Source organism: Rhynchophorus ferrugineus, unplaced genomic scaffold (assembly GCF_030347505.1).
Source record: "Rhynchophorus ferrugineus isolate W39M unplaced genomic scaffold, kcgeb_rfMv2 rfM1, whole genome shotgun sequence".
Taxonomy (NCBI): Eukaryota; Metazoa; Arthropoda; class Insecta; order Coleoptera; family Curculionidae; genus Rhynchophorus; species Rhynchophorus ferrugineus.
The window spans coordinates 307,399-326,513 of record NW_027472580.1 but is presented as its reverse complement, the minus strand read 5'-3'; the positions used below and the strand labels follow the sequence as shown (position 1 = coordinate 326,513).

The window sequence follows — 19,115 nt, the reverse complement described above, 5'->3', positions numbered from 1 at the left end:
GATATTCATATTAGTTGTTTTCTGTTTACTTGTATATTAATTAAATGTTAATATACAAATAAAACGCACAATAAAAATACTAATGAGTCAATATCTTGTTCGGCACAATTTAAAAATTATTATTGTATTATGAATTTAGATATAAGTTACACATGAAATAACTATTTTTGAACGTTTTCTTCATATGATAAAACAAAATATTCTATTTTAAAATGAACTAAAATTAATATAATAAATGTAAATTATATGATACATATCAGGCATTATATAATCAATTTTAAGTTATTCATACATAAACAATCACATTCTAAATATTCTATTATTATAATAAACGTATAATATCAGGTTATCGAACCTAAGAGAAATTATGTGTCAACTTTATAAAAACCTTATGTATTACGGGTAAGTTCATTACGTCGTCGTTAAGCCGCATCCCAGGAATTTTTGATTTCTACTTCGACAATCTTAAATCTGGAACACAATCTAAATACCGCTCGACTCAATCAATGTGGTTTGCAATATTTTGTCCTAAAACCAAAACAAACCAACCTGGTAGACTTGCATGGCTCTTCTATTATGTAGATTAAACAGAATAAAAGACCAAACATTCTGATATTGAGCAGTTTTCCTTTTCTTCATTGCCATGCCACATTTTATGTTTCTCAGGCTCCCACCAGACCACAGACACAATTAAAGTTCACCCATATGTCTATCCTGGTCCTCTATTGTTATAACAAAACAACACTAGTCATAATAATATTTGCAATAGACGTAAGATGTGCTGACGTTTTTTTTTCTTTTGTCTATTTATTCGCTAGATTCAGCTACCTTTGATTAATTTAATTTATTAAAAGATAAATAATAAGTAGTTTCCAAAGATTCAGTTTAAAAAGTACCAGTAATTTTTTTCGCCACAGTCCACATTGGTTCTATAGTTGGAGTCAGCCTTTAATAAACAAAAGTTGGGCGCAGAATCTCATACATCAGAAAATGAACCAATGTTGATACACCATTTCCTAGATATCCTCAATTTTCACCAATCATAAAGGTTTAAGGTAGAAGCTTCAAATATAATATATTGAAGTAAGTTTATATATTTGATTATTTTATATATAATATTCCCAATTTTGTTTTCTCATTAGATTTTTTATGGCAAGAATAAATTAAAATTATTTAGAATTCGTTCGGGCCACATTCCATTGTATGGATATTTAACTGTACATAAATATTACATCATTATATTTAATCAATAAATATACTTAAAACATATTTGTTGTAAATGAAACACACGATCATTACTCATAAAATTAAGTAGGCATTATGTTGAAAACCAAGAATTCAACCAATTATGAACTTTTATTTTAGTTTGTACCAGTGCTTTTTGCAAATTTCACCATTTCAAATAACAATCCCCTAGATAGTGCCCCTTCATAGCGTTACAGTGGCGTGTTACATTGGTGAGTAAAAGTAAATACAAATGACAAAGGTACAAAGATATATATATATATCTTTGTCATTCAGAAAACAGTGAAGAACTTTAATTTTTTTTTTTGCATAATTTATAACATCGCCATACGTTTTCGTTTAATTCTCTAGTGACTACTATAACAATCTATTTGACAGTAAATTTTGAATTAAAAGATCTAGAACAGTTAAAATAATTTGGAGGTTCTGTCACCACTGTCTAGTCCATATCAAACAGCCCATAGAGCAGAAGAGCATTATTGAAACTACTTTATACCTTTTTTGATCACAGTAGTATCAAATGTTTTATAATGATTTTCTAATAGATCTTTTTCTCTTATAGAGAACTCATCGCAATCTTCGACCGACAAAACAATCATGGCCACCTACAAACATGAAATGCCCGCCGTTGTTAGATTTCTCGGAGAAGTCGCAGTCAAATATATTGTGAATTACATTGTACAAATAGTCATTGCTTTTGGTATGTTTCTGATGAAAACAAAACCACTAGCAGGTTTTTCATATATATTCCTTATATGGAGACATTACGAATTTCTAACTGGTATTATTCAGCAAATGGTTTCATTTTTTGAGTAAATAAAATCAATAGTTTTCTTTTAGTTTAAAATAACCCCAATTAAATCAGTTACCCAGAAGCTAACGTTAGTTAACTATACATAACAACATTCAATAATTTGGCTAGTAATATGAAAAATTTATTAAACTTACTTTTTCATATAAAAACGACAAAAAAAAACAAATTTAATACCGACAAAAACTCGGAAGGTATTTTACAAGAACAAATCAATAAAAAAATGACGGCTAATCTAAGAAGCGGGTGTTTCTGGATCCGGAGTGTGCTGTTCGGGTTCTTCATCATTATAAATATTCTCAGCCATTTGCCACACTTGCATTATATTATCCTCTGATACAGAGCAGATCACCCAAGGTTCATTTGGATTCCAACTGAAGTCTAGATAAAAACGAATATTGAAATAATTGTTTGAATGGTAGTCGCATTGGTTTTACCGGAAATTTTGGCTGTGTGACCTCCATGAATGAATAACAATTCTGGTGGCCCATCTTCAGCATCCTCGGCACTTTGTTCTTCCCCTAATCAAATAATGTAATTAATTGTATTAATTTTAAAAACCACAAAAGCGTCTATAATATTGCTTAACACAAGACATGACAAGATTTTATATTCTAACACGAAATTAAGTGATTTATATCAATACCGGGTTATTCAATAAGCTTCGTTATTAAAGAGCGACAATACGATTTGTATCCAATATCTCCCTTATGTTAAGTTGTATAACATTATTACTTATGGGGAAACGGTATAAACAAAAAACGATATTTTTAAGAGAAAATAAAAATATTAGGTTAAAAAGATGTATATTTTTTAAAAAGTAGTGATATTTTTGGTGGACCTTTGAAATTAAGTATCAAAATTCAGCAAACCTTTATAATTAGTATATTTTAAACATAGAATAACAATCTCCTAGATCCAAACTAAACAAAACCGCCCGTTGCTATGTACCGAATAAATAAACGTAAGACCTGAAGAATTGGGCACATAGAAGACAGCCCGTTAGACAATAGGACAGGCAGAAAAATAAAAAAAACAGTACTTATCGACGTAAATCCTTAAATGTTGATCTGTTATTAGATTTTTTGCGTTTCAATATGTTAAATATTCGCTGGAATTATTTTATTTACTCCTTAAAAATTATCGAGCTGCCTAGATTTAGCTAGTTTATAATATTAACTTACCAATTTTACTCAAATCCCAAACATGAAGCCTTCTATCAGTGCCTGAAGAAGCCAAGATTGTTTCGTTATGGGGTGACCATTGAACTTGGAAAATTTCGTCCTTGTGCGACTCGAAACTATGCAATTTCAGTTTGAGATTGCGCAGATCCCACAATGCCACCGTTTTATCAGCAGATCCTAATTTAACCCTTATTTGCTATTAGTATGCACAAAAACCGAAAAACTGCACTAACCTGTAGCCAAAATAAACTCCGAATATGGATTAAAACTTAAACAGTTAACTTCTGCTGTATGAGCATCTACAGTATGAGAAGGTTTGCTGGTATTATTACATCTGGTATCCCAAATCATCAATTTTTGGTCATCCGCAACAGATCCGAATAAACTCTCATGTAATAGATGCCATGCAACATCCTCTACCACGGCAGTATGACCTTCAAAATAATTTCAGTTAGTACATCCTATCAGAGAGAAATAAAATACCTGAAATACCTGTGAAGATTGTTTTGGCGTCAATAACCCTATTTTCTTTTGGTGTGGCATTAATATCCCACAAACAAATCGTGTGATCATCACTGGCAGATAGCAAGTAACCATTAAGGTTTGGATTCCAAGATAAACCATAGCCTTCCTTCTGGTGTCCTCGAAGGCGTAAATCGGGGTTGCATTCCCCACTGGGATCAGGTTTGGAAGGATGTTTGGTATAGTCAAATACTGGAAATAGATAAAAGCACCTATTATATTAGCTAGCATTTGGAAATACCGAATAAACTCATTAGTCTTCATTTTTTATCAGTTTTGTAATTACTAATTTATGGTATTCACCAGTGGACTTGTATGGAGAATTTTGTGTTGGAAAAAACCAATTTCCGTTTTTTCAATTTTTTTTAAAGGGAATTGTGTTTTTTTTTTGTTTTTTTTTTTACTTTATTATATAATCTGTTATAGTTTAAACATATTAATATATGATAAAGCAAATTTGGGAACATACTCATTTTCTTTTTTACATACTGAAAGTAACAGTAATATATAAAATTAATTGCAACTTCCATTTGCCAACACCTCCATTTTGAAATCATGGTTGTAAAAAATATTCATAAGTATGCATCTCTATACAACTGCCAACAAATGTAATAGTAATTTTTACTTTCATTTAACTACTCGACGACTTGACAACTATCAAATGCTCATTAAAATGTACATACCTAACACATCACTTGACGGAGTTTTGGTTGCAATAACACAAGGATTTTGAGGCATGTATCTGGCTCGATTGACTTCACCTTCATGATTTATCTTAATTTCAATTTCGATTTTCCCAGAAACTGAACCGAAACCACCAAATTCCCCCTTTTCGTTATCATAATGAGATGCATCAAATTGGGCATCCTCATTCGGTAATTGAACACTGAAAACGACAAAACTAATAAACTATGAACAATATTAAATCAATGCATTACCTAGCGATTAAAAGGTGGTTTTGTTCGTCGCTAGTGTGAGTGCCTAAAATCAATCTATGTAACGAATGATCCTTTCCCTCAGGACGTGTGACATCAGGTAACCATTGTGCTGTTAGAGAAGGCCACTCTAACGCATGAGTCATTACCAAGTCGTAAAGAAATGGAGTATTGCGCTTCCATATTTTGTATTCTTCATTGATAACTCGCTCTTCAACGGCATCATCAAAAGTTTCTATAACATGTAGTTAGTGTATGGACCGGTATAAATCGATATCGTTATGTACAAATTACGATAAAGAATTATACTAACCAGCGTCACCTTTATCTCCTCCAGTTGCCATGTTAAACAGATGTTAAACAGGGTATAAAGTAGCTCGGCAAAAATGGTATAAAAAGGTACACAACACCGATATAAAAGCTTTGACGCCTCAGCTGTCCCGCCAAGAAAGCAACCTTTCAAATTATGAAGCTCAGTACTACCAATCACAAAATGACATAAGAAAATATATTTGCTATATATTCGTAGATTATATATATTCATTTTGTAGATTATGGATAGAATATATTCAATAATGCAAACAAGAATGCCTCAAAATCAAAATAGTAACTAAACAGTAACAAAATAGTACTTGAATTGAACTTAATTAACATAATTTTTACTTTTTACCTTTATTTCTCATAACATATAGGAATTTTGTTGTCTGTCAAGTTTAAATTTCTAACTGACTTGGCAATTGGGGAATGAGAAAGTGGAATAATAATAAATGGGATATTTAATTTTCAAATTAAATTTTCTGACCATAAAAAGATTTTGTTCAAACAAAGCCAACACAATAATGAAATACTTAAATGTGGCCGAAAAAAATGATGCAGCTAAAAATATCGCAGCAATTTTATCAAAAGGAAATTCATATAGGGTAGGAAATAAACTTATAGTTGAATATTATTAAATGTAATGAATATTTCAGAGAGAAGGTTTGTCTCCTTATAATAAAATATATGAATTTAATAGCCCAGTACTTGGCGAAAACTGCCAAATGGTCATGACTTCTGTATCAGGTCATTTATTAAATTATGAATTTGTTTCATCTTATAGAAGTTGGCAAAGTTGTAATCCAGTAACATTGTTTGATGCACCGGTAATAAAGAGTTGCTCAAAAGATTATGAAAAAATTAAGGTTGCTATTTTATTTTCAATATTTTCTTAAAATTATCATAACTTGTTCTTTACAGAAAACATTAGAAAAGGAAATAAAATCTTGCCAAGGGTTAATAATATGGACAGATTGTGATAGGGAAGGTGAAAATATTGGATTTGAAATAATTAAAGTATGTACTGATGTTAAACCTAATTTAAGAATATATAGAGCAAAATTCTCTGAAATTACTGCTGCATCGGTCTTTAGGGCATTAAGTACTTTGGGACAACCAAATAAAAATATAAGTGATGCTGTTGATGTGAGACAGGAACTAGATTTAAGAACAGGTAATAAAAGCTGATCTATATACACTTGCTTAGTTGACTATGATTTCAGATTTTTTTAGGAGCTGCATTTACACGCCTTCAAACATTACGCTTACAACAAGTTTTTCCTCAAAAATTATCTGATAAACTTATCAGCTATGGTTCTTGTCAATTCCCAACTCTAGGATTTGTTGTGGAAAGATATCAGGAAATAGAGAATTTTATTCCAGAACTATTTTGGAAAATTAAAAGTGAGTTAGAGCAGAATAAATGTTTACATGCGCTAATTTCCTTTACTTTAAGTGAATCATACTGTTAAAGAAATAACCACTGAATTTTCATGGCAAAGAAACAGATTATTTGACAAAAATTCTTGCGAAGCAATTTTAGACCATTGTAAGGAAAACTCACAAGCTAAAGTTGAATCTGTTGAAAGTAAACCTAAAAGTAAATGGAGACCTCTTCCTTTAGACACAGTTGTAAGTTCTATTTGTATTATTTGTGATAGATATACTTTTATTTCTATGTTATAACAGGAAATGGAAAAAACTATATCAAAAAAATTAAGAATCACAGCTAAAGAAGCAATGAAAATTGCTGAAAAGCTTTATACCCAAGGATATATTAGTTATCCACGTACAGAAACCAATATATTTCCAAAGGAATTAAATCTAAGTAACTTGGTTCAGCAGCAACAAAATGATGAAGCTTGGGGATCTTTTGCTAGAAGAATAATGACTGAGGGTGGTCCTACACCTAGACAGGGCAGAAAGTCTGATCAAGTAATGTTAACATTTAGGTACCATTCAAAACAACTTCATAAGTAACTTTAATTTTTTAGGCCCATCCTCCCATTCATCCTACTAAATATGCTGGTAATTTAACTGGGAATGAAAAAAGAGTTTATGAGTATATTGTGAGACACTTCTTAGCATGTGTTCATAAAGATGCTCAAGGTTATGAAACTGTAGTTAATGTAAACATAGCAGGTAAGAAATAAATTATTGTATTACCAAAAAAGGTTCTGTACAAAAAATATATTTATTTTGCATATAGGCGAAACATTTGTGGCGAAAGGTCTTATTATATTAGAAAAAAATTATTTAGAGGTGTATATTTATGAAAAATGGAATGGAAAGGAAATAAATAACTATGAAGAGGGAGATACTTTTATGCCTACAACGTTAGAAATGGTAAGTTTTTTTATATCTGATCTTTAAAGGCATAGGTTAAGCTACAATTATCGAGAATAAAAGATCTAGTTAGCCATGCATTGTTTTTTACTAAGTAGTAATGTCATTTATCTAATTTTTTTTGTGTTATATGGGCGAATGTTAACTATCTGTAAACTGTTTGTTTATCAAATAGTACAGTGCATCAAATAACCATGGTTCTGTTGAATATATTTAAAATATAAATGTGGAAAACGTATGAATTAATAATATAGAATAACTCTGGCTTAACCCTCATTTATTATTAACTTATTTCATTTTTATTTAATTAATTAAATTAAGGGACTATAAATTTATAGGCAGAAGGTACCACGGCACCTCCAAAATTACTTACAGAAGCAGATTTGATAGCTTTAATGGAGAAGCATGGTATAGGAACTGATGCCACACACGCAGAGCACATCGACACCATAAAATCTCGTGAATATGTGGGCCTGCATGATATATACTTTGTTCCGGGAACCTTGGGAATGGGTCTTGTAGAGGGGTATGTGTTTAATGTATAAACAAAATACTCTGAGAATTATTAATGGAAATATTACTGATTAAATACTTTATGTTCTTGTCATATCGGGCGCGTGAAAAGTGTCTGGTGAATACTCGTGGCGTCAACTCTTCTATCGCATCCAATTTTTGTATCAAATAGTTATCAGACATATTGTTTAATTTTAATAATACTCATGTTTTATTGCAAGGTCTTGTATATAATGTTTAATTTCAAAAAAAAATTAAAACGTGGATTGCTTTTCGTTACAACTAATACTTCCAGAAATATTTCCAATTAGGTTTATTTACTTTTTAATCAACGATACAAAATCAATGTAGATGTGCCGGTTAATAATTCCTAATTTTTCTCTTTCATGAGAGGGAGGGCACTGAAAACAAGGGTTTGTGTCAAATTTCAAGCCAAACGAAGTGCCTTTGTGGCACGTATTTTTCCTCTTCAACCAAAGGAAAAAATGAATGAAAGCAATGTGGAAGCATATTCATCTTCAAAATTATTGAGAATTTAGGTTTAGATAATTCAGTAGTAAGGATTTTAACTTGAAATATCGAGATTGCACTAGCCAAATATCAAAGTTCTAGATGATATAATATTGGTATCATGTAAACATTAGCATTGAAGAAAATGAAGCATGTTACATGATTATTGGAAGTCTACATAGTTACTCTTAAATGGAAAGTCCAACCACATCCGCCATACTGACTAGACTTCATTCTCTTTTCGTTTCATAAAACACTTTTAACCTTTCCGGAACCGTGCTACAGAAATTACGTTTAATACCGTGTGGGGTAACTATGATGCCCCACTGTAACACTGTGATAACTTATGTAAATTATGCATGACTTATTATTTTTACATTAAAAATGTTTTAGTTTCATCTCGGTGGACATTGCAAATGGGGTTTTACATGTACCACACGATATTTTAGTCATTCTATCCTGTGATCTGCAGGATTTTCTTGAATTTCTTTAATCGTGACATTATAAAGTTCATGAAGAAATAAATCTATTGCAATTGTTAAAATTCTTTGTCTTGTGAAAATTATTGCTATTTTGTTTCCTGTTTAGTACGATATAGACACTGAGTGCAGCCATATCAGTAATTTCCAAAAAATATCTGAAATGGTCATCTTCTAGTTGAACGATCACATGAATATTCTCTGTCTCAGGATGAGACATGTGAGTAGGATCTCGATATGCTGATACGCGACTGCGCGGGGAAACGAAGGTACCCCACGTAATTAAATTCAGTTTTTCGTCGCAGATTCCTACTAAATTCAATAATTTGTTTAAAAATGGGCTTAATGTATTTTCTAGGATTATCTGGAAGGATTATCCGCTCCTCGGCCACGGAAAGGTTAAAAAAATCGAATAATGACTATATGATCAATGTATATACGGTTTTTATGGAAGGCCATATACTGTTTGCGATGGTACATATACACTTTCAATGACAAATTTCTTACAAATTAAAAGTTTTTCTCTAATAAAAATTAAGAATTATTAATTTTCACACCAGGTAAACATACATAAACGTAAATAATAAGTTTTTTTCACACAGTTATAATAATATAGGTCTTGAGGTTTCTTTGGCCAAACCGATTCTACGGAAAGCGTTTGAAGACGATCTTAAACTGATCTGCGACGGCCTGAAGGATCCCGAAATGGTTCGGAGGGAACAAATCGCGAAATATCGGGCGGTTTTCCAGTCTGTGGCCGAAAAAATGAGGTTTATAGCATGTAAATGAACAATAAGTAGACCAGTACGATAATATAAAATTACAGGTTAATTGACCAGAGTTTGGCTAATCGCTTAGAAGACCGACCCCAAGACATTCCAGAAGTTAACGTTAGCGGTAATCACGATTATAAACCAGCTTTAAAGTGTCCGAAATGTGGAAACGATATGGTTGTTCGGTAAAGTACTTTGTTTTCCGATGTTTCAGTTGTTTTCTTTATTGTAATTTTTACAGAAATAGGAAAGATGGGTCTGGAAAATTCATAAGTTGTGTGGGGTATCCGGCGTGTAAAAACGCCATATGGTTACCCAGTTTAGTGACGAATTTAGATGTCACTGATCAAAATTGTCCAGATGTAAGCACTCACGATAATAGATTGTTACAATAAGTTTTGTCGTTCAGTGAGAAATGGTACTATTTGGTTGATTTTTTTGTACCAACCATGAAGGGTTCCGGCTCAACTTAAATGAAGGATTTTTGAATGTGATTGTGCAAATCTTAAGGACAATTCACGTGAAGTGGGTTTAAAAATGCACCAACACCAAAAATCGCAGTAAAATGAACTAGATATAGTTCTGGAGAACTGTGGATTAACCGAAAGAGAACACAAATGTAACTTTCTTAGTGATGTTTGGAGTGTTATAGAAATAAAAAAAGGATATCGCACGTTGTTTTTATCATGATTAAACAAGGGACTAAAGAGTGTCGGTTTTTTATTCCGAATCATTAAGACAACTCATACATCTTGAAAATCGAATTATTGCAATATTCGCCCCATTTGTTGTCCTTAGCTTCCCATGACTTCTAACTGTTCTCATATCTCCAAAAATTCGTGTATGAAAAACAATTTACACCAAAGAAAATAATTATACAGCATTTTAGGGATAGTATTATGACATCTATGTTACACCCACAAGACCAAACTAAGATCTCTATTATTCAGATTGAATGACCACGAATCAGCATATCTTTCTATGGTGCTTTTTTTTGTTCTGGCCTAAAACTTAATATATCGTTACTAGTCGTTGCCGACAATTTATCTCTACAGTGACTTAAAACTAGGTACTTATCTAGGAAGACCTATTGGTCCTCACTTAGTTTCTCCTAAAATACATTTAGTAGTACTTCTCAGTGTTTTTACCATTTTGTAAACTTCACTACACAAGATTTGCTCTCACTCAGTTTGCTTCTCTTGAGTCTGCATCCTAGCTCAGTGTTATCTAAGAATTGCAGTACTTTTGTGTTAAAATGGAAGTTATTGTGAATCTCTTAATTTCTCCTATTCTATGACAATAGGGAATACAAAGGTCTTGGTGTAAGCAATTGTACCTATAGTATCTGGGTGCATCTACAATACTTCTCAGGACTTTATTTTAAAATACTTGTATTATGTAGATATTACTTGCAGAACCTCCCCATAATTGAATTCCATAGGTCCATATAGGTTTTAATAGTTACTTGTACAGCATCAACTTATATATGGATAATGCTCCTTCCAATAAAGTTTTGCATGATGATTCATCCCGATGGATTTGGTGTTGTTACTGTATATGATAATAGTACTATTCATATTCATATATATAATCCTCAATATCCTCAGTATGCACTGATTTACTCTCGTTGACTGTTACTTTCCATCTCTTGGTCCAGTTATTGATATTATTGCTTGTGTGTTGTAGTTTTCTGGATGTCTCTTCACTATTGTGTCCATAATAACATTTTCTGTTTTTGATGTGTCACATGTGTAGAGCAGGCAAAGAACAGGACCCAAAACACTGCACGCGGTAAACCTTCTTTTGTTTCTTTCATTGTTGAGTGAGCTTCTTCTTGTTTAACTCTAAACGACCTGGATGAGATGTCAGGGGTTTAACAGTTCAATATATTGCTTCTGTAACATTTTATGGAGTTTATATTTGAAACCTTTATGCGAAACTTTATCGAAGGCTTGCCCTACGTCCAAGAATATAGTTAAACAAATTGTTTTTTCTTCGTAGGCCTTTCCAACAATGTCTGTGATTCTATGTACCTGGTCAGTTGTTGAATGTTTGACGAATCAGCATAACTCATGCTAGATATTTAAAATTAGCTCGTATATTCCAATAACCTGGCTAGGACCGTGTTAAGACGACTGCGAAGGTCTCATATACCGTAATTGTCTAATCTTACAATTAGATTCGGTCTTATTTCAAACCATAAAATCGGACGACATAACTTATTGAACAGGCTGATATGTGATCATAAAAATATTAATGAGTTCCTTACAGTGCGGCCCTGACTACAAGCTAATGAAGTTCACCTTCAGATCGAACCCATTTCCCGGCGAGCCGAACCCGAATGTTGTTTGTATCGGTGGATGCGATTCTAATCTACTGCAGATTTTATCTATCAACATTGGATCTGTCAAGAGAGGTTTTTTCTGTAGAAAATACCTATTCAGACGTTTTCTTAATGATGAATATCAGTTCCAGTTAATGGTGCTCCTAGTGGAACTTTTAACACCAACGAGGTTAATAGCCTCAATAACATAGAGCAACGCAATCGGAATAACACTCTTTTCTCCCAAAGAGGTCAAAGAGAGCCACAAAATAGTAGACAGCAAAACCAGCCGTCCCAGCCAGCTGCCAGGACTTCGTTTTCGTTTCTCTCGCCTCCTACAGGTTGTTATAGATCATAGAGTGATGCGAGCGTCGAGCTACAATTACCAAAAATTGAAGGATCAATATTGTATATATTTGTTTGTCCTGCATAGTTAACTAGAATTTTCTATTCTTGGTAATAGAGCTTGGTCGCTCTCTTACTAACAACCATTTGTTTTGCATGACTAATTAGATAATTCACCCGAATTACATGGGTCAAACTGACATGGAAAGTTAAAAGACTGTACTGTTCAATAAGCAACCATTTGTTTTGCATTGTTCACTGGATTATTAAATATTCACTAACTAAACTTACATGGACAGGTAAAAGATTACACTATTTGATAAATAACTGATAAAGATAACTTGATCTTTGTAAAGCATAGCCTACTTTAAGTTTAATAATCTCTCTTTAGTTATGGTGATACAATTCACTATATGGTGCATTCACTCATTAATCATTATGGTGAATTGTATGTATTATTTTTTAATCTTTTTATATTTAACAAAATTTTAGATAATGTTTATATAAAGTTTAGAAATGTTTTGCATCCATTCTATTATATTTCATTATAAAGCATATTATTATTATAAGCATATTGATTAATTAAAAGGGTTGTGGTTGTCAGCCAGCTGTAGTTCTCAAGAGAATTTCAAAATTTTCAATTTTCAACATACATGAATTTTTCTTTCATAGTTTAAAAGCATCAGTATTTTTACGCATATCATTGGCATGATTTCACGAATATAAACTAACATTAATGCATAAAAGACTATATTATTTAATAAGTAACCATTTGTTTTACATTGCTAATTAGATTTTTTATTATTACCTTTTATTAAATATTACCATATTTAAAAGATTAAAGAAAAGACTACTATTTAATGAACAATCATTTGTTATGCGTGGCTAACTACTCAAATTTCATGACTAACCCGACATTGACGAATTAAGAGACTGCATTAACAAACAACAATTTAATTTGCATGTTTGAAATGTTGTAGATGACCCAACAGGCGATAATGAAGTGTTTTGTTCTTGCAATCAAAAAGCCATCATGTTGACTGTAAGAAAAGATGGCCCAAACAAGGGGAAGCAATTCTATAAATGCGCGGCGGGAAGTTGTAATTTTTTCTTGTGGGATCCGAACGATTCATCTAACCATACACAAAGTAGTTCTTTTGGAGGGCCACGTCAGTCAAGTCGAGAGTTGAGATGCCGCTGTAATTTACCCGCTCCTCTGAGGACGGTTAACAAAGATGGGCCTAACAAAGGACGACAGTTTTATTGCTGTTCCAAAATTACCGACCGGTGTAATTTCTTCAAATGGGCAGATGAGGTAAGACTAATATTTCATTTATAAAATACATTTTTTTTCAATCATTCGATTAGTAGGGAAAAATCATTTCTGGGATATTATTGTTGATACAAGTGGCGTCCTAAAGAACTTCACAGATATTTTGACATTTTAATTGTTACTTTGTTACATCAGTGCAACAAATAAATACCAGTATATAGTCCTTGCAATAAAACAGCCAATGCAGGTCATCAAAATTTAGAACGCAACGTTGTCGAACTAAATTTAAGTTTTGGTTTATTTTGCCTCGGCCAACAAAATTCTAATGTAAATAAAATAATGAAACAAAAATAACGTTATAAAGTATAATTTATTTTGACAATATAGTACATCTAATGCATATTTATTGATATACTTAAGCTACAGTTAATTGAACAACCACCATAGTTTGTATGTTAGAGTTATTTTATTATATTTACATTCACGTATCACAACGGTGTTGACCAGTCCCTACAAACCCACCTGGAGCAAATACAATTATGGTTACAGACATGGCGCATTAAAGCCAATAAAACAAAATCCACCCATGTAACGTTTACCCTGCATAGAAGAACATGTCCGTAGATCGACGCCTAACCTGGAAGAAACACATACTCTCTAAACGAAAACAACTTGGACTTAAATTATATCAAATATATTGGCTCAGCGGGCGCAGATCCAAGTTATCATTAGATAACAATGTATTGCTGTATGAGTCTAGACTCAAACCTATTTGGTCATATGGAATCCAACTATGGGGTACCGCTAGTAAATCTAATATATCCCATCATTCAGCGGTTCCAAAATAAAGTGTTGCGTACCATTGTTGATGCTCCGTACTATATTTCAAATAAAGTGATACAACACGATATTCCTCTTGAACCTATAACGAGTGTAATTCAACGTGTTTGTGTAAAGTACTTCGAAAGAGTGTCAGTGCATCCCAACATACTCGCTAACCAGCTAAATATGCGACGTAAATGAAGTGATTTTCTACATGCCATGTATATATAATATAGACTTAAGAAATACTTATTGCCTATAGGGCAGATTGTGGAATCACAAAGAGTAAAAAAAATTCTGTCCCTTTCTATCTAGAGTAATGCTAATTAGTAAAATGAGAAAGAAAGATGCTCTGAGTTTAAACGGTATTTTACGTTTTTATAAAGGGAATTTGGCAATACGTTAAATTGTGTTGACGACGCACTTTGGCTATTTTATTGGAAAGACTATGTAGTGGTTAATTTTTCTATAGTAAATGTTATCAACAAGAATTTGGGGAATTATAGTTAAAATCGGTTCCAGTTTCTGGTTTTAGAATTTTGGGTTTTCATAATAAGTAGCTATTTTAGGCAAATCACTGCCTTGACATTTATCTAAAAAGGTTTTCCACCAATATATTGGTGTATCAAATATTTACTAGGCTACTAGATCGTTTAATAAATTCGCGAAACACCACCTAATCCTCAAAACAACTAAAAATTCTACGGCATTTCAATATTTTATCCTCCTCAAGAACATAACGACAAATTCAAAAAGTTTGCGATCCACAACCGAAAAAGTTACTTCTATTAATATGGAAGCACCTGGTCACTCAGCTCAATAATTACTGGTTCTTTTGAAAAACAATCTTTAGTTAACATTATTTTTTTTGATAAAGGGTATTTTATAGGCCTTGAGAAAAACCACTCGTTATGTGAGTAGTGATCGCAATATCCATTCATTTTTAGTGTTAATCCCTAATTGTTTCTTTAGATGCACTGAATAATGTACTTGTGTTTCATATTATGATAAACAATTTGCCTGCCGGCTTGGTGGCGCAGTGGTAAAGGCGATGGGACGGTTCTCCTACTGTTGCGAGAGCCGCGGGTTCGAATCCTGCTGGGACATGGTCGTAAATTTATGTTTGTGGTTGTTTAAAATTTGTGAATGTTCTAGGAAAGAATGTAAAATTCGACAAGGAAAATGATCCCAGTCACGCCAGTAACCAGGCTGGGTAAAACCGGATGTCTTCTGGGATGATTTCTAAATTTGGTCACTCGCCAGTCGATAGTTGGTAAAAGGAGACTATAATATATATATATAATATATATATATATATATATATATATATATATATATATATATATATATATATATATATATATATATATATACATATATATATGTATTTTAGGCAAGTCACTGCCTTGACATTTATCTAAAAAGGTTTTCCACCAATATATTGGTGTATCAAATATTTACTAGGCTGTATGTCGATGTATAGTATATATATATATATATATGTATGTATAGTATATATATATATATATATATATATATATATATATCCTATATATATAAAAAATAAACGAAAATTGTTTTAAAGGGGAATCTGTTAAACGACTTTCATTAGTTTTAATTTTTGAGAAATGATTTGATTCGTTTTTTACTGAGAAAAAAACTTCGTCTTGCAAAATATTTGTATTATAGTGTTTTCTAGCACTTCTTTCCGGAATTACGTAGTTCTAAAAAGGTTCGATTGACACAAACAATGGTGTGTTTACTATGCGTATATAAGTTTTTTCTCGAATTAGACCATATTTTTAAAAAATAATATCTGTTAATATCTGGGTTGACAGGTTCGTGAGTTTTTTACCATCACCTTGTATGCGGAATGAATGAAATCAAGTCCCGTTTTTATTTTATTTAATCTTTGAAACTACACATTTTTGTTTTTTACAATTTATTTGCGCGCACAAGTATAAATATTAATAATTGGAATTTTTGTTTCACTATAACTTGAAAATACAAACAATCCTGATTTGTTCTTTACATTCTCGGTTTTTTCATTCCCTCTTGGTTTAGAGAACTTATCGATTCAGTTGATAGTTTTTCTATGTTTAATATTCCATTTTCCTTAAGAATATAACCAATATTTGTAAGCTATACATTTTTTGTTTACAAATCATTTAAAATACAACAGTGTATGTTAAAAAATGGAAAATATTGAGCATCTGGCAGTGCTTAAATTTTTTACAAAAAAAGGTTTAAAAGCAATGGACATTCATGCCGAAATGGTAAATGTATTAGGCGAATCCGCCCCATCGGAAACAAGGGTTTCTGAATGAAACAATTTATTTGAAAGCGTTCGTACAGGCGTTGAAGACGATCCGGTCGAAGAAAGTCCAAAAACTGCATTCACACCAGAAATGTTTCTCGAAATAGATATGAAAGATGTATGTAAAACATGGAGTATGGATTCTAATTTTTTTTTTATTTAGGAAAATGATACAAATTATAGTTCTCGAGGAGATGATGATGATAATTCAGGTGGTGGAAATTTAAACTGGAGCTTTAGAGAAAGATCTGGTAGAGGTAGAGGGAAGAAACCCAACAAAACAGTACCTTATAACAAAAATACACAGAGTAGTGCTTCGAAACCTAGAAAATGTGGCAAATGTGGACAAGAAGGTATATTTTATGCACATATTATATTAATGTACACTAATTTTCCATTATTTTTAGGTCATACGAAAAGAAATTGTCCTAATTAGTAAACATTCAGTTGTTACAACCACATTTTCAAATGTATATTTGTATATATGTTAAAAACCAATATAATAAATATTTTTGTATTGTACATTTTTCTTGGTTTTATTTTTAAAATGTAGTAATGAGAATAATATAACATCATTATTTATGTTAAACAACTTCAATTTTATTTGTAATATTCATACTTTAACATGTCACAAGTAATAGAATATATGTCTAATCACTATGTTGGCTCTTAACAATATTTTGGAATTCTATTTTATGTTCAGTACTATGTATTTTAGCAGTCATTTCTGTCATCTATAAAAAAAATAGCAAGACAAATACTGAAATAATGCATTTTTCTATATAAAAAGGGGGTTTGACACAAATTAACACTTTAAACTTACCATATTCAAAAGAATTTCATACTTCAATTTTAGTAAATTAATTTCGTCCTCTAAGTCCTCATTCCTTTTCTTGAGCTTCTTATTTATTTTATAAACCGAACTATTTTTCCCCGAGTCTAGAAATATATTGAGCTGAAGGTATACATAAACTTATACATACATATCAATACGTGTTATCCATTCTCCATTTTCAAATAAAAGTTTTTGCTCCCCCAACGTCAATTGAATAGTTTTATCCGCCCCTATTAAATCATCCAGCTTATCAGTACTAGTATTACCGCTTCGTCTAAGAGGAGTTTTTTTAGGAGAAAATTTACTTCCGAAGAGAGGCATTTTAAGTTTTTAATAGAATGCTAACAGGCATCCTTGAGGTTAAAAAATATTTTGTTTGTTGCCATAGTAACCAATCTAGTCTATAATAATAAAATTCTTTATCCGTTTGTATCTTTATCGGCAAAAATCGGAAAATAGCCGATAGATGGTCTTTAATTTTTTATGTAATATTTCATTTTCACTGGAGACTATTTATACACATACTTTAGTTCGAAAATTCCAGCAAAAACGGAAAATTCTAAGCGTTCAAGTTGCCTTACAATCTGTTATAATTCAGTTGCCATGGTAACTGCTTTTTTTAGTTAGTGATCAACATTATTATTACCTAGGTTTAGCTAGTACATTATAAACAGGATTGAAAAATATGGACACATATGATTCTCATTTAGTGTATTTATTGGTGCCAACAAAATATAAACTTAACTTGAGATAAGTAGGCATAATTAATTTTCTGGTACAACGTCACTAATCCATTTTAAATACGCAGCGTTTCCGTTTGTAATCGGAACAGAAATCACTTCACAAACTGAATATGGATGGTTGGCTTTAACATAATTAACAAGGCTTTCAATCTTTGAGGTTCTAGTTTTAATCATCATTAGCACTTCGTCGTCTTCATTAATTTTACCTTCCCATTCATAGATAGAGGTTATTTTGGGAATAATATTTACGCAAGCCGCTAACTTTTGATTAACCAGCCCACGTCCAATCGTTTTTGCAACTTCTTCGTCGGGACTAGTTACATAAACTGCGGAATAATTGGAGTTCGTTTGAGATGTTTGATTCTTGTAAGATGTTTCATCAGACATTCTAACAGAACTATACACTCTTCTTGTTATACTAAAATTATTTCATGCGATTCGTTTTTATTGTATATTTTTAAGTCTAGAATACAGATAAACAAACCTAAGCAATATAGTAGAAAAAATTATAGTTTTGGAGGAACTAATTATCATAGCAATAACTGTTAAGTGAGATAATATTGTAATCTGAAACCCAAACTTACCGGTATTTAAGTTAAATAATATTAAAATTTGTATGGCTCAATTATGAATTATATAATCGAAATATATCGATTATGGAAGAATATGGTATATATCGGTTATAATAATCGAAATAATTTGACTCCTTTCGATAATGACTTTAGGTGATGTAAAACACTGTTGTCATAATAGAAAAACAGTGATATGGTATTGGAAATATACATCAAGAATCAAGGAATAGAAAAAAATATATAAAATAAAGG

The 19,115-nt window shown here is 31.7% G+C and overlaps 3 protein-coding genes and 1 long non-coding RNA gene across 5 annotated transcripts; 2 read left to right on the top strand and 2 right to left on the bottom strand.

Annotated features, from left to right (window-relative positions):
* The first annotated feature begins 1,317 nt into the window (after positions 1-1,317).
* Positions 1,318-2,078, top strand: LOC143202277 (uncharacterized). The gene is made up of 2 exons (XR_013007110.1): positions 1,318-1,457; positions 1,808-2,078. It is a non-coding gene; the product is annotated as an uncharacterized LOC143202277 (long non-coding RNA).
* An 80-nt stretch (positions 2,079-2,158) lies between these two features.
* Caf1-55 (chromatin assembly factor 1 p55 subunit) lies at positions 2,159-5,391 on the bottom strand. 2 transcript variants are annotated; one of them, XM_076413591.1, is made up of 9 exons: positions 5,368-5,391; positions 5,011-5,153; positions 4,701-4,932; positions 4,446-4,648; positions 3,733-3,954; positions 3,474-3,674; positions 3,241-3,417; positions 2,494-2,577; positions 2,159-2,437 (listed from the first exon to the last, which is right to left on the bottom strand). In XM_076413591.1, exons 2-9 carry the CDS (start codon positions 5,039-5,041, stop codon positions 2,292-2,294), a joined length of 1,296 nt encoding a protein of 431 aa, XP_076269706.1. In that variant the 5' UTR covers positions 5,042-5,153; positions 5,368-5,391; the 3' UTR covers positions 2,159-2,291. The 2 variants fall into 2 exon arrangements, with proteins under 2 accessions (XP_076269706.1, XP_076269700.1); XM_076413585.1 differs by lacking the exon at positions 5,368-5,391 and having other exon boundaries at positions 5,011-5,168.
* Positions 5,392-5,406: 15 nt separating this feature from the next.
* Top3alpha (topoisomerase 3-alpha) lies at positions 5,407-17,237 on the top strand. The gene is made up of 17 exons (XM_076413520.1): positions 5,407-5,617; positions 5,669-5,878; positions 5,934-6,186; positions 6,246-6,416; positions 6,469-6,644; positions 6,702-6,947; positions 7,007-7,154; positions 7,222-7,358; positions 7,697-7,884; positions 9,463-9,630; positions 9,687-9,818; positions 9,875-9,995; positions 11,905-12,049; positions 12,103-12,297; positions 13,282-13,616; positions 16,877-17,066; positions 17,121-17,237. Exons 1-17 carry the CDS (start codon positions 5,465-5,467, stop codon positions 17,147-17,149), a joined length of 2,997 nt encoding a protein of 998 aa, XP_076269635.1. The 5' UTR covers positions 5,407-5,464; the 3' UTR covers positions 17,150-17,237.
* A 51-nt stretch (positions 17,238-17,288) lies between these two features.
* On the bottom strand, positions 17,289-17,998 carry LOC143202260 (protein chibby homolog 1). Its single transcript, XM_076413617.1, has 3 exons — positions 17,707-17,998; positions 17,537-17,652; positions 17,289-17,447 (listed from the first exon to the last, which is right to left on the bottom strand). The coding sequence occupies exons 1-3, from the start codon at positions 17,867-17,869 to the stop codon at positions 17,364-17,366; spliced, it is 363 nt and encodes a 120-aa protein (XP_076269732.1). The 5' UTR covers positions 17,870-17,998; the 3' UTR covers positions 17,289-17,363.
* Between the last annotated feature and the right edge of the window lie 1,117 nt (positions 17,999-19,115).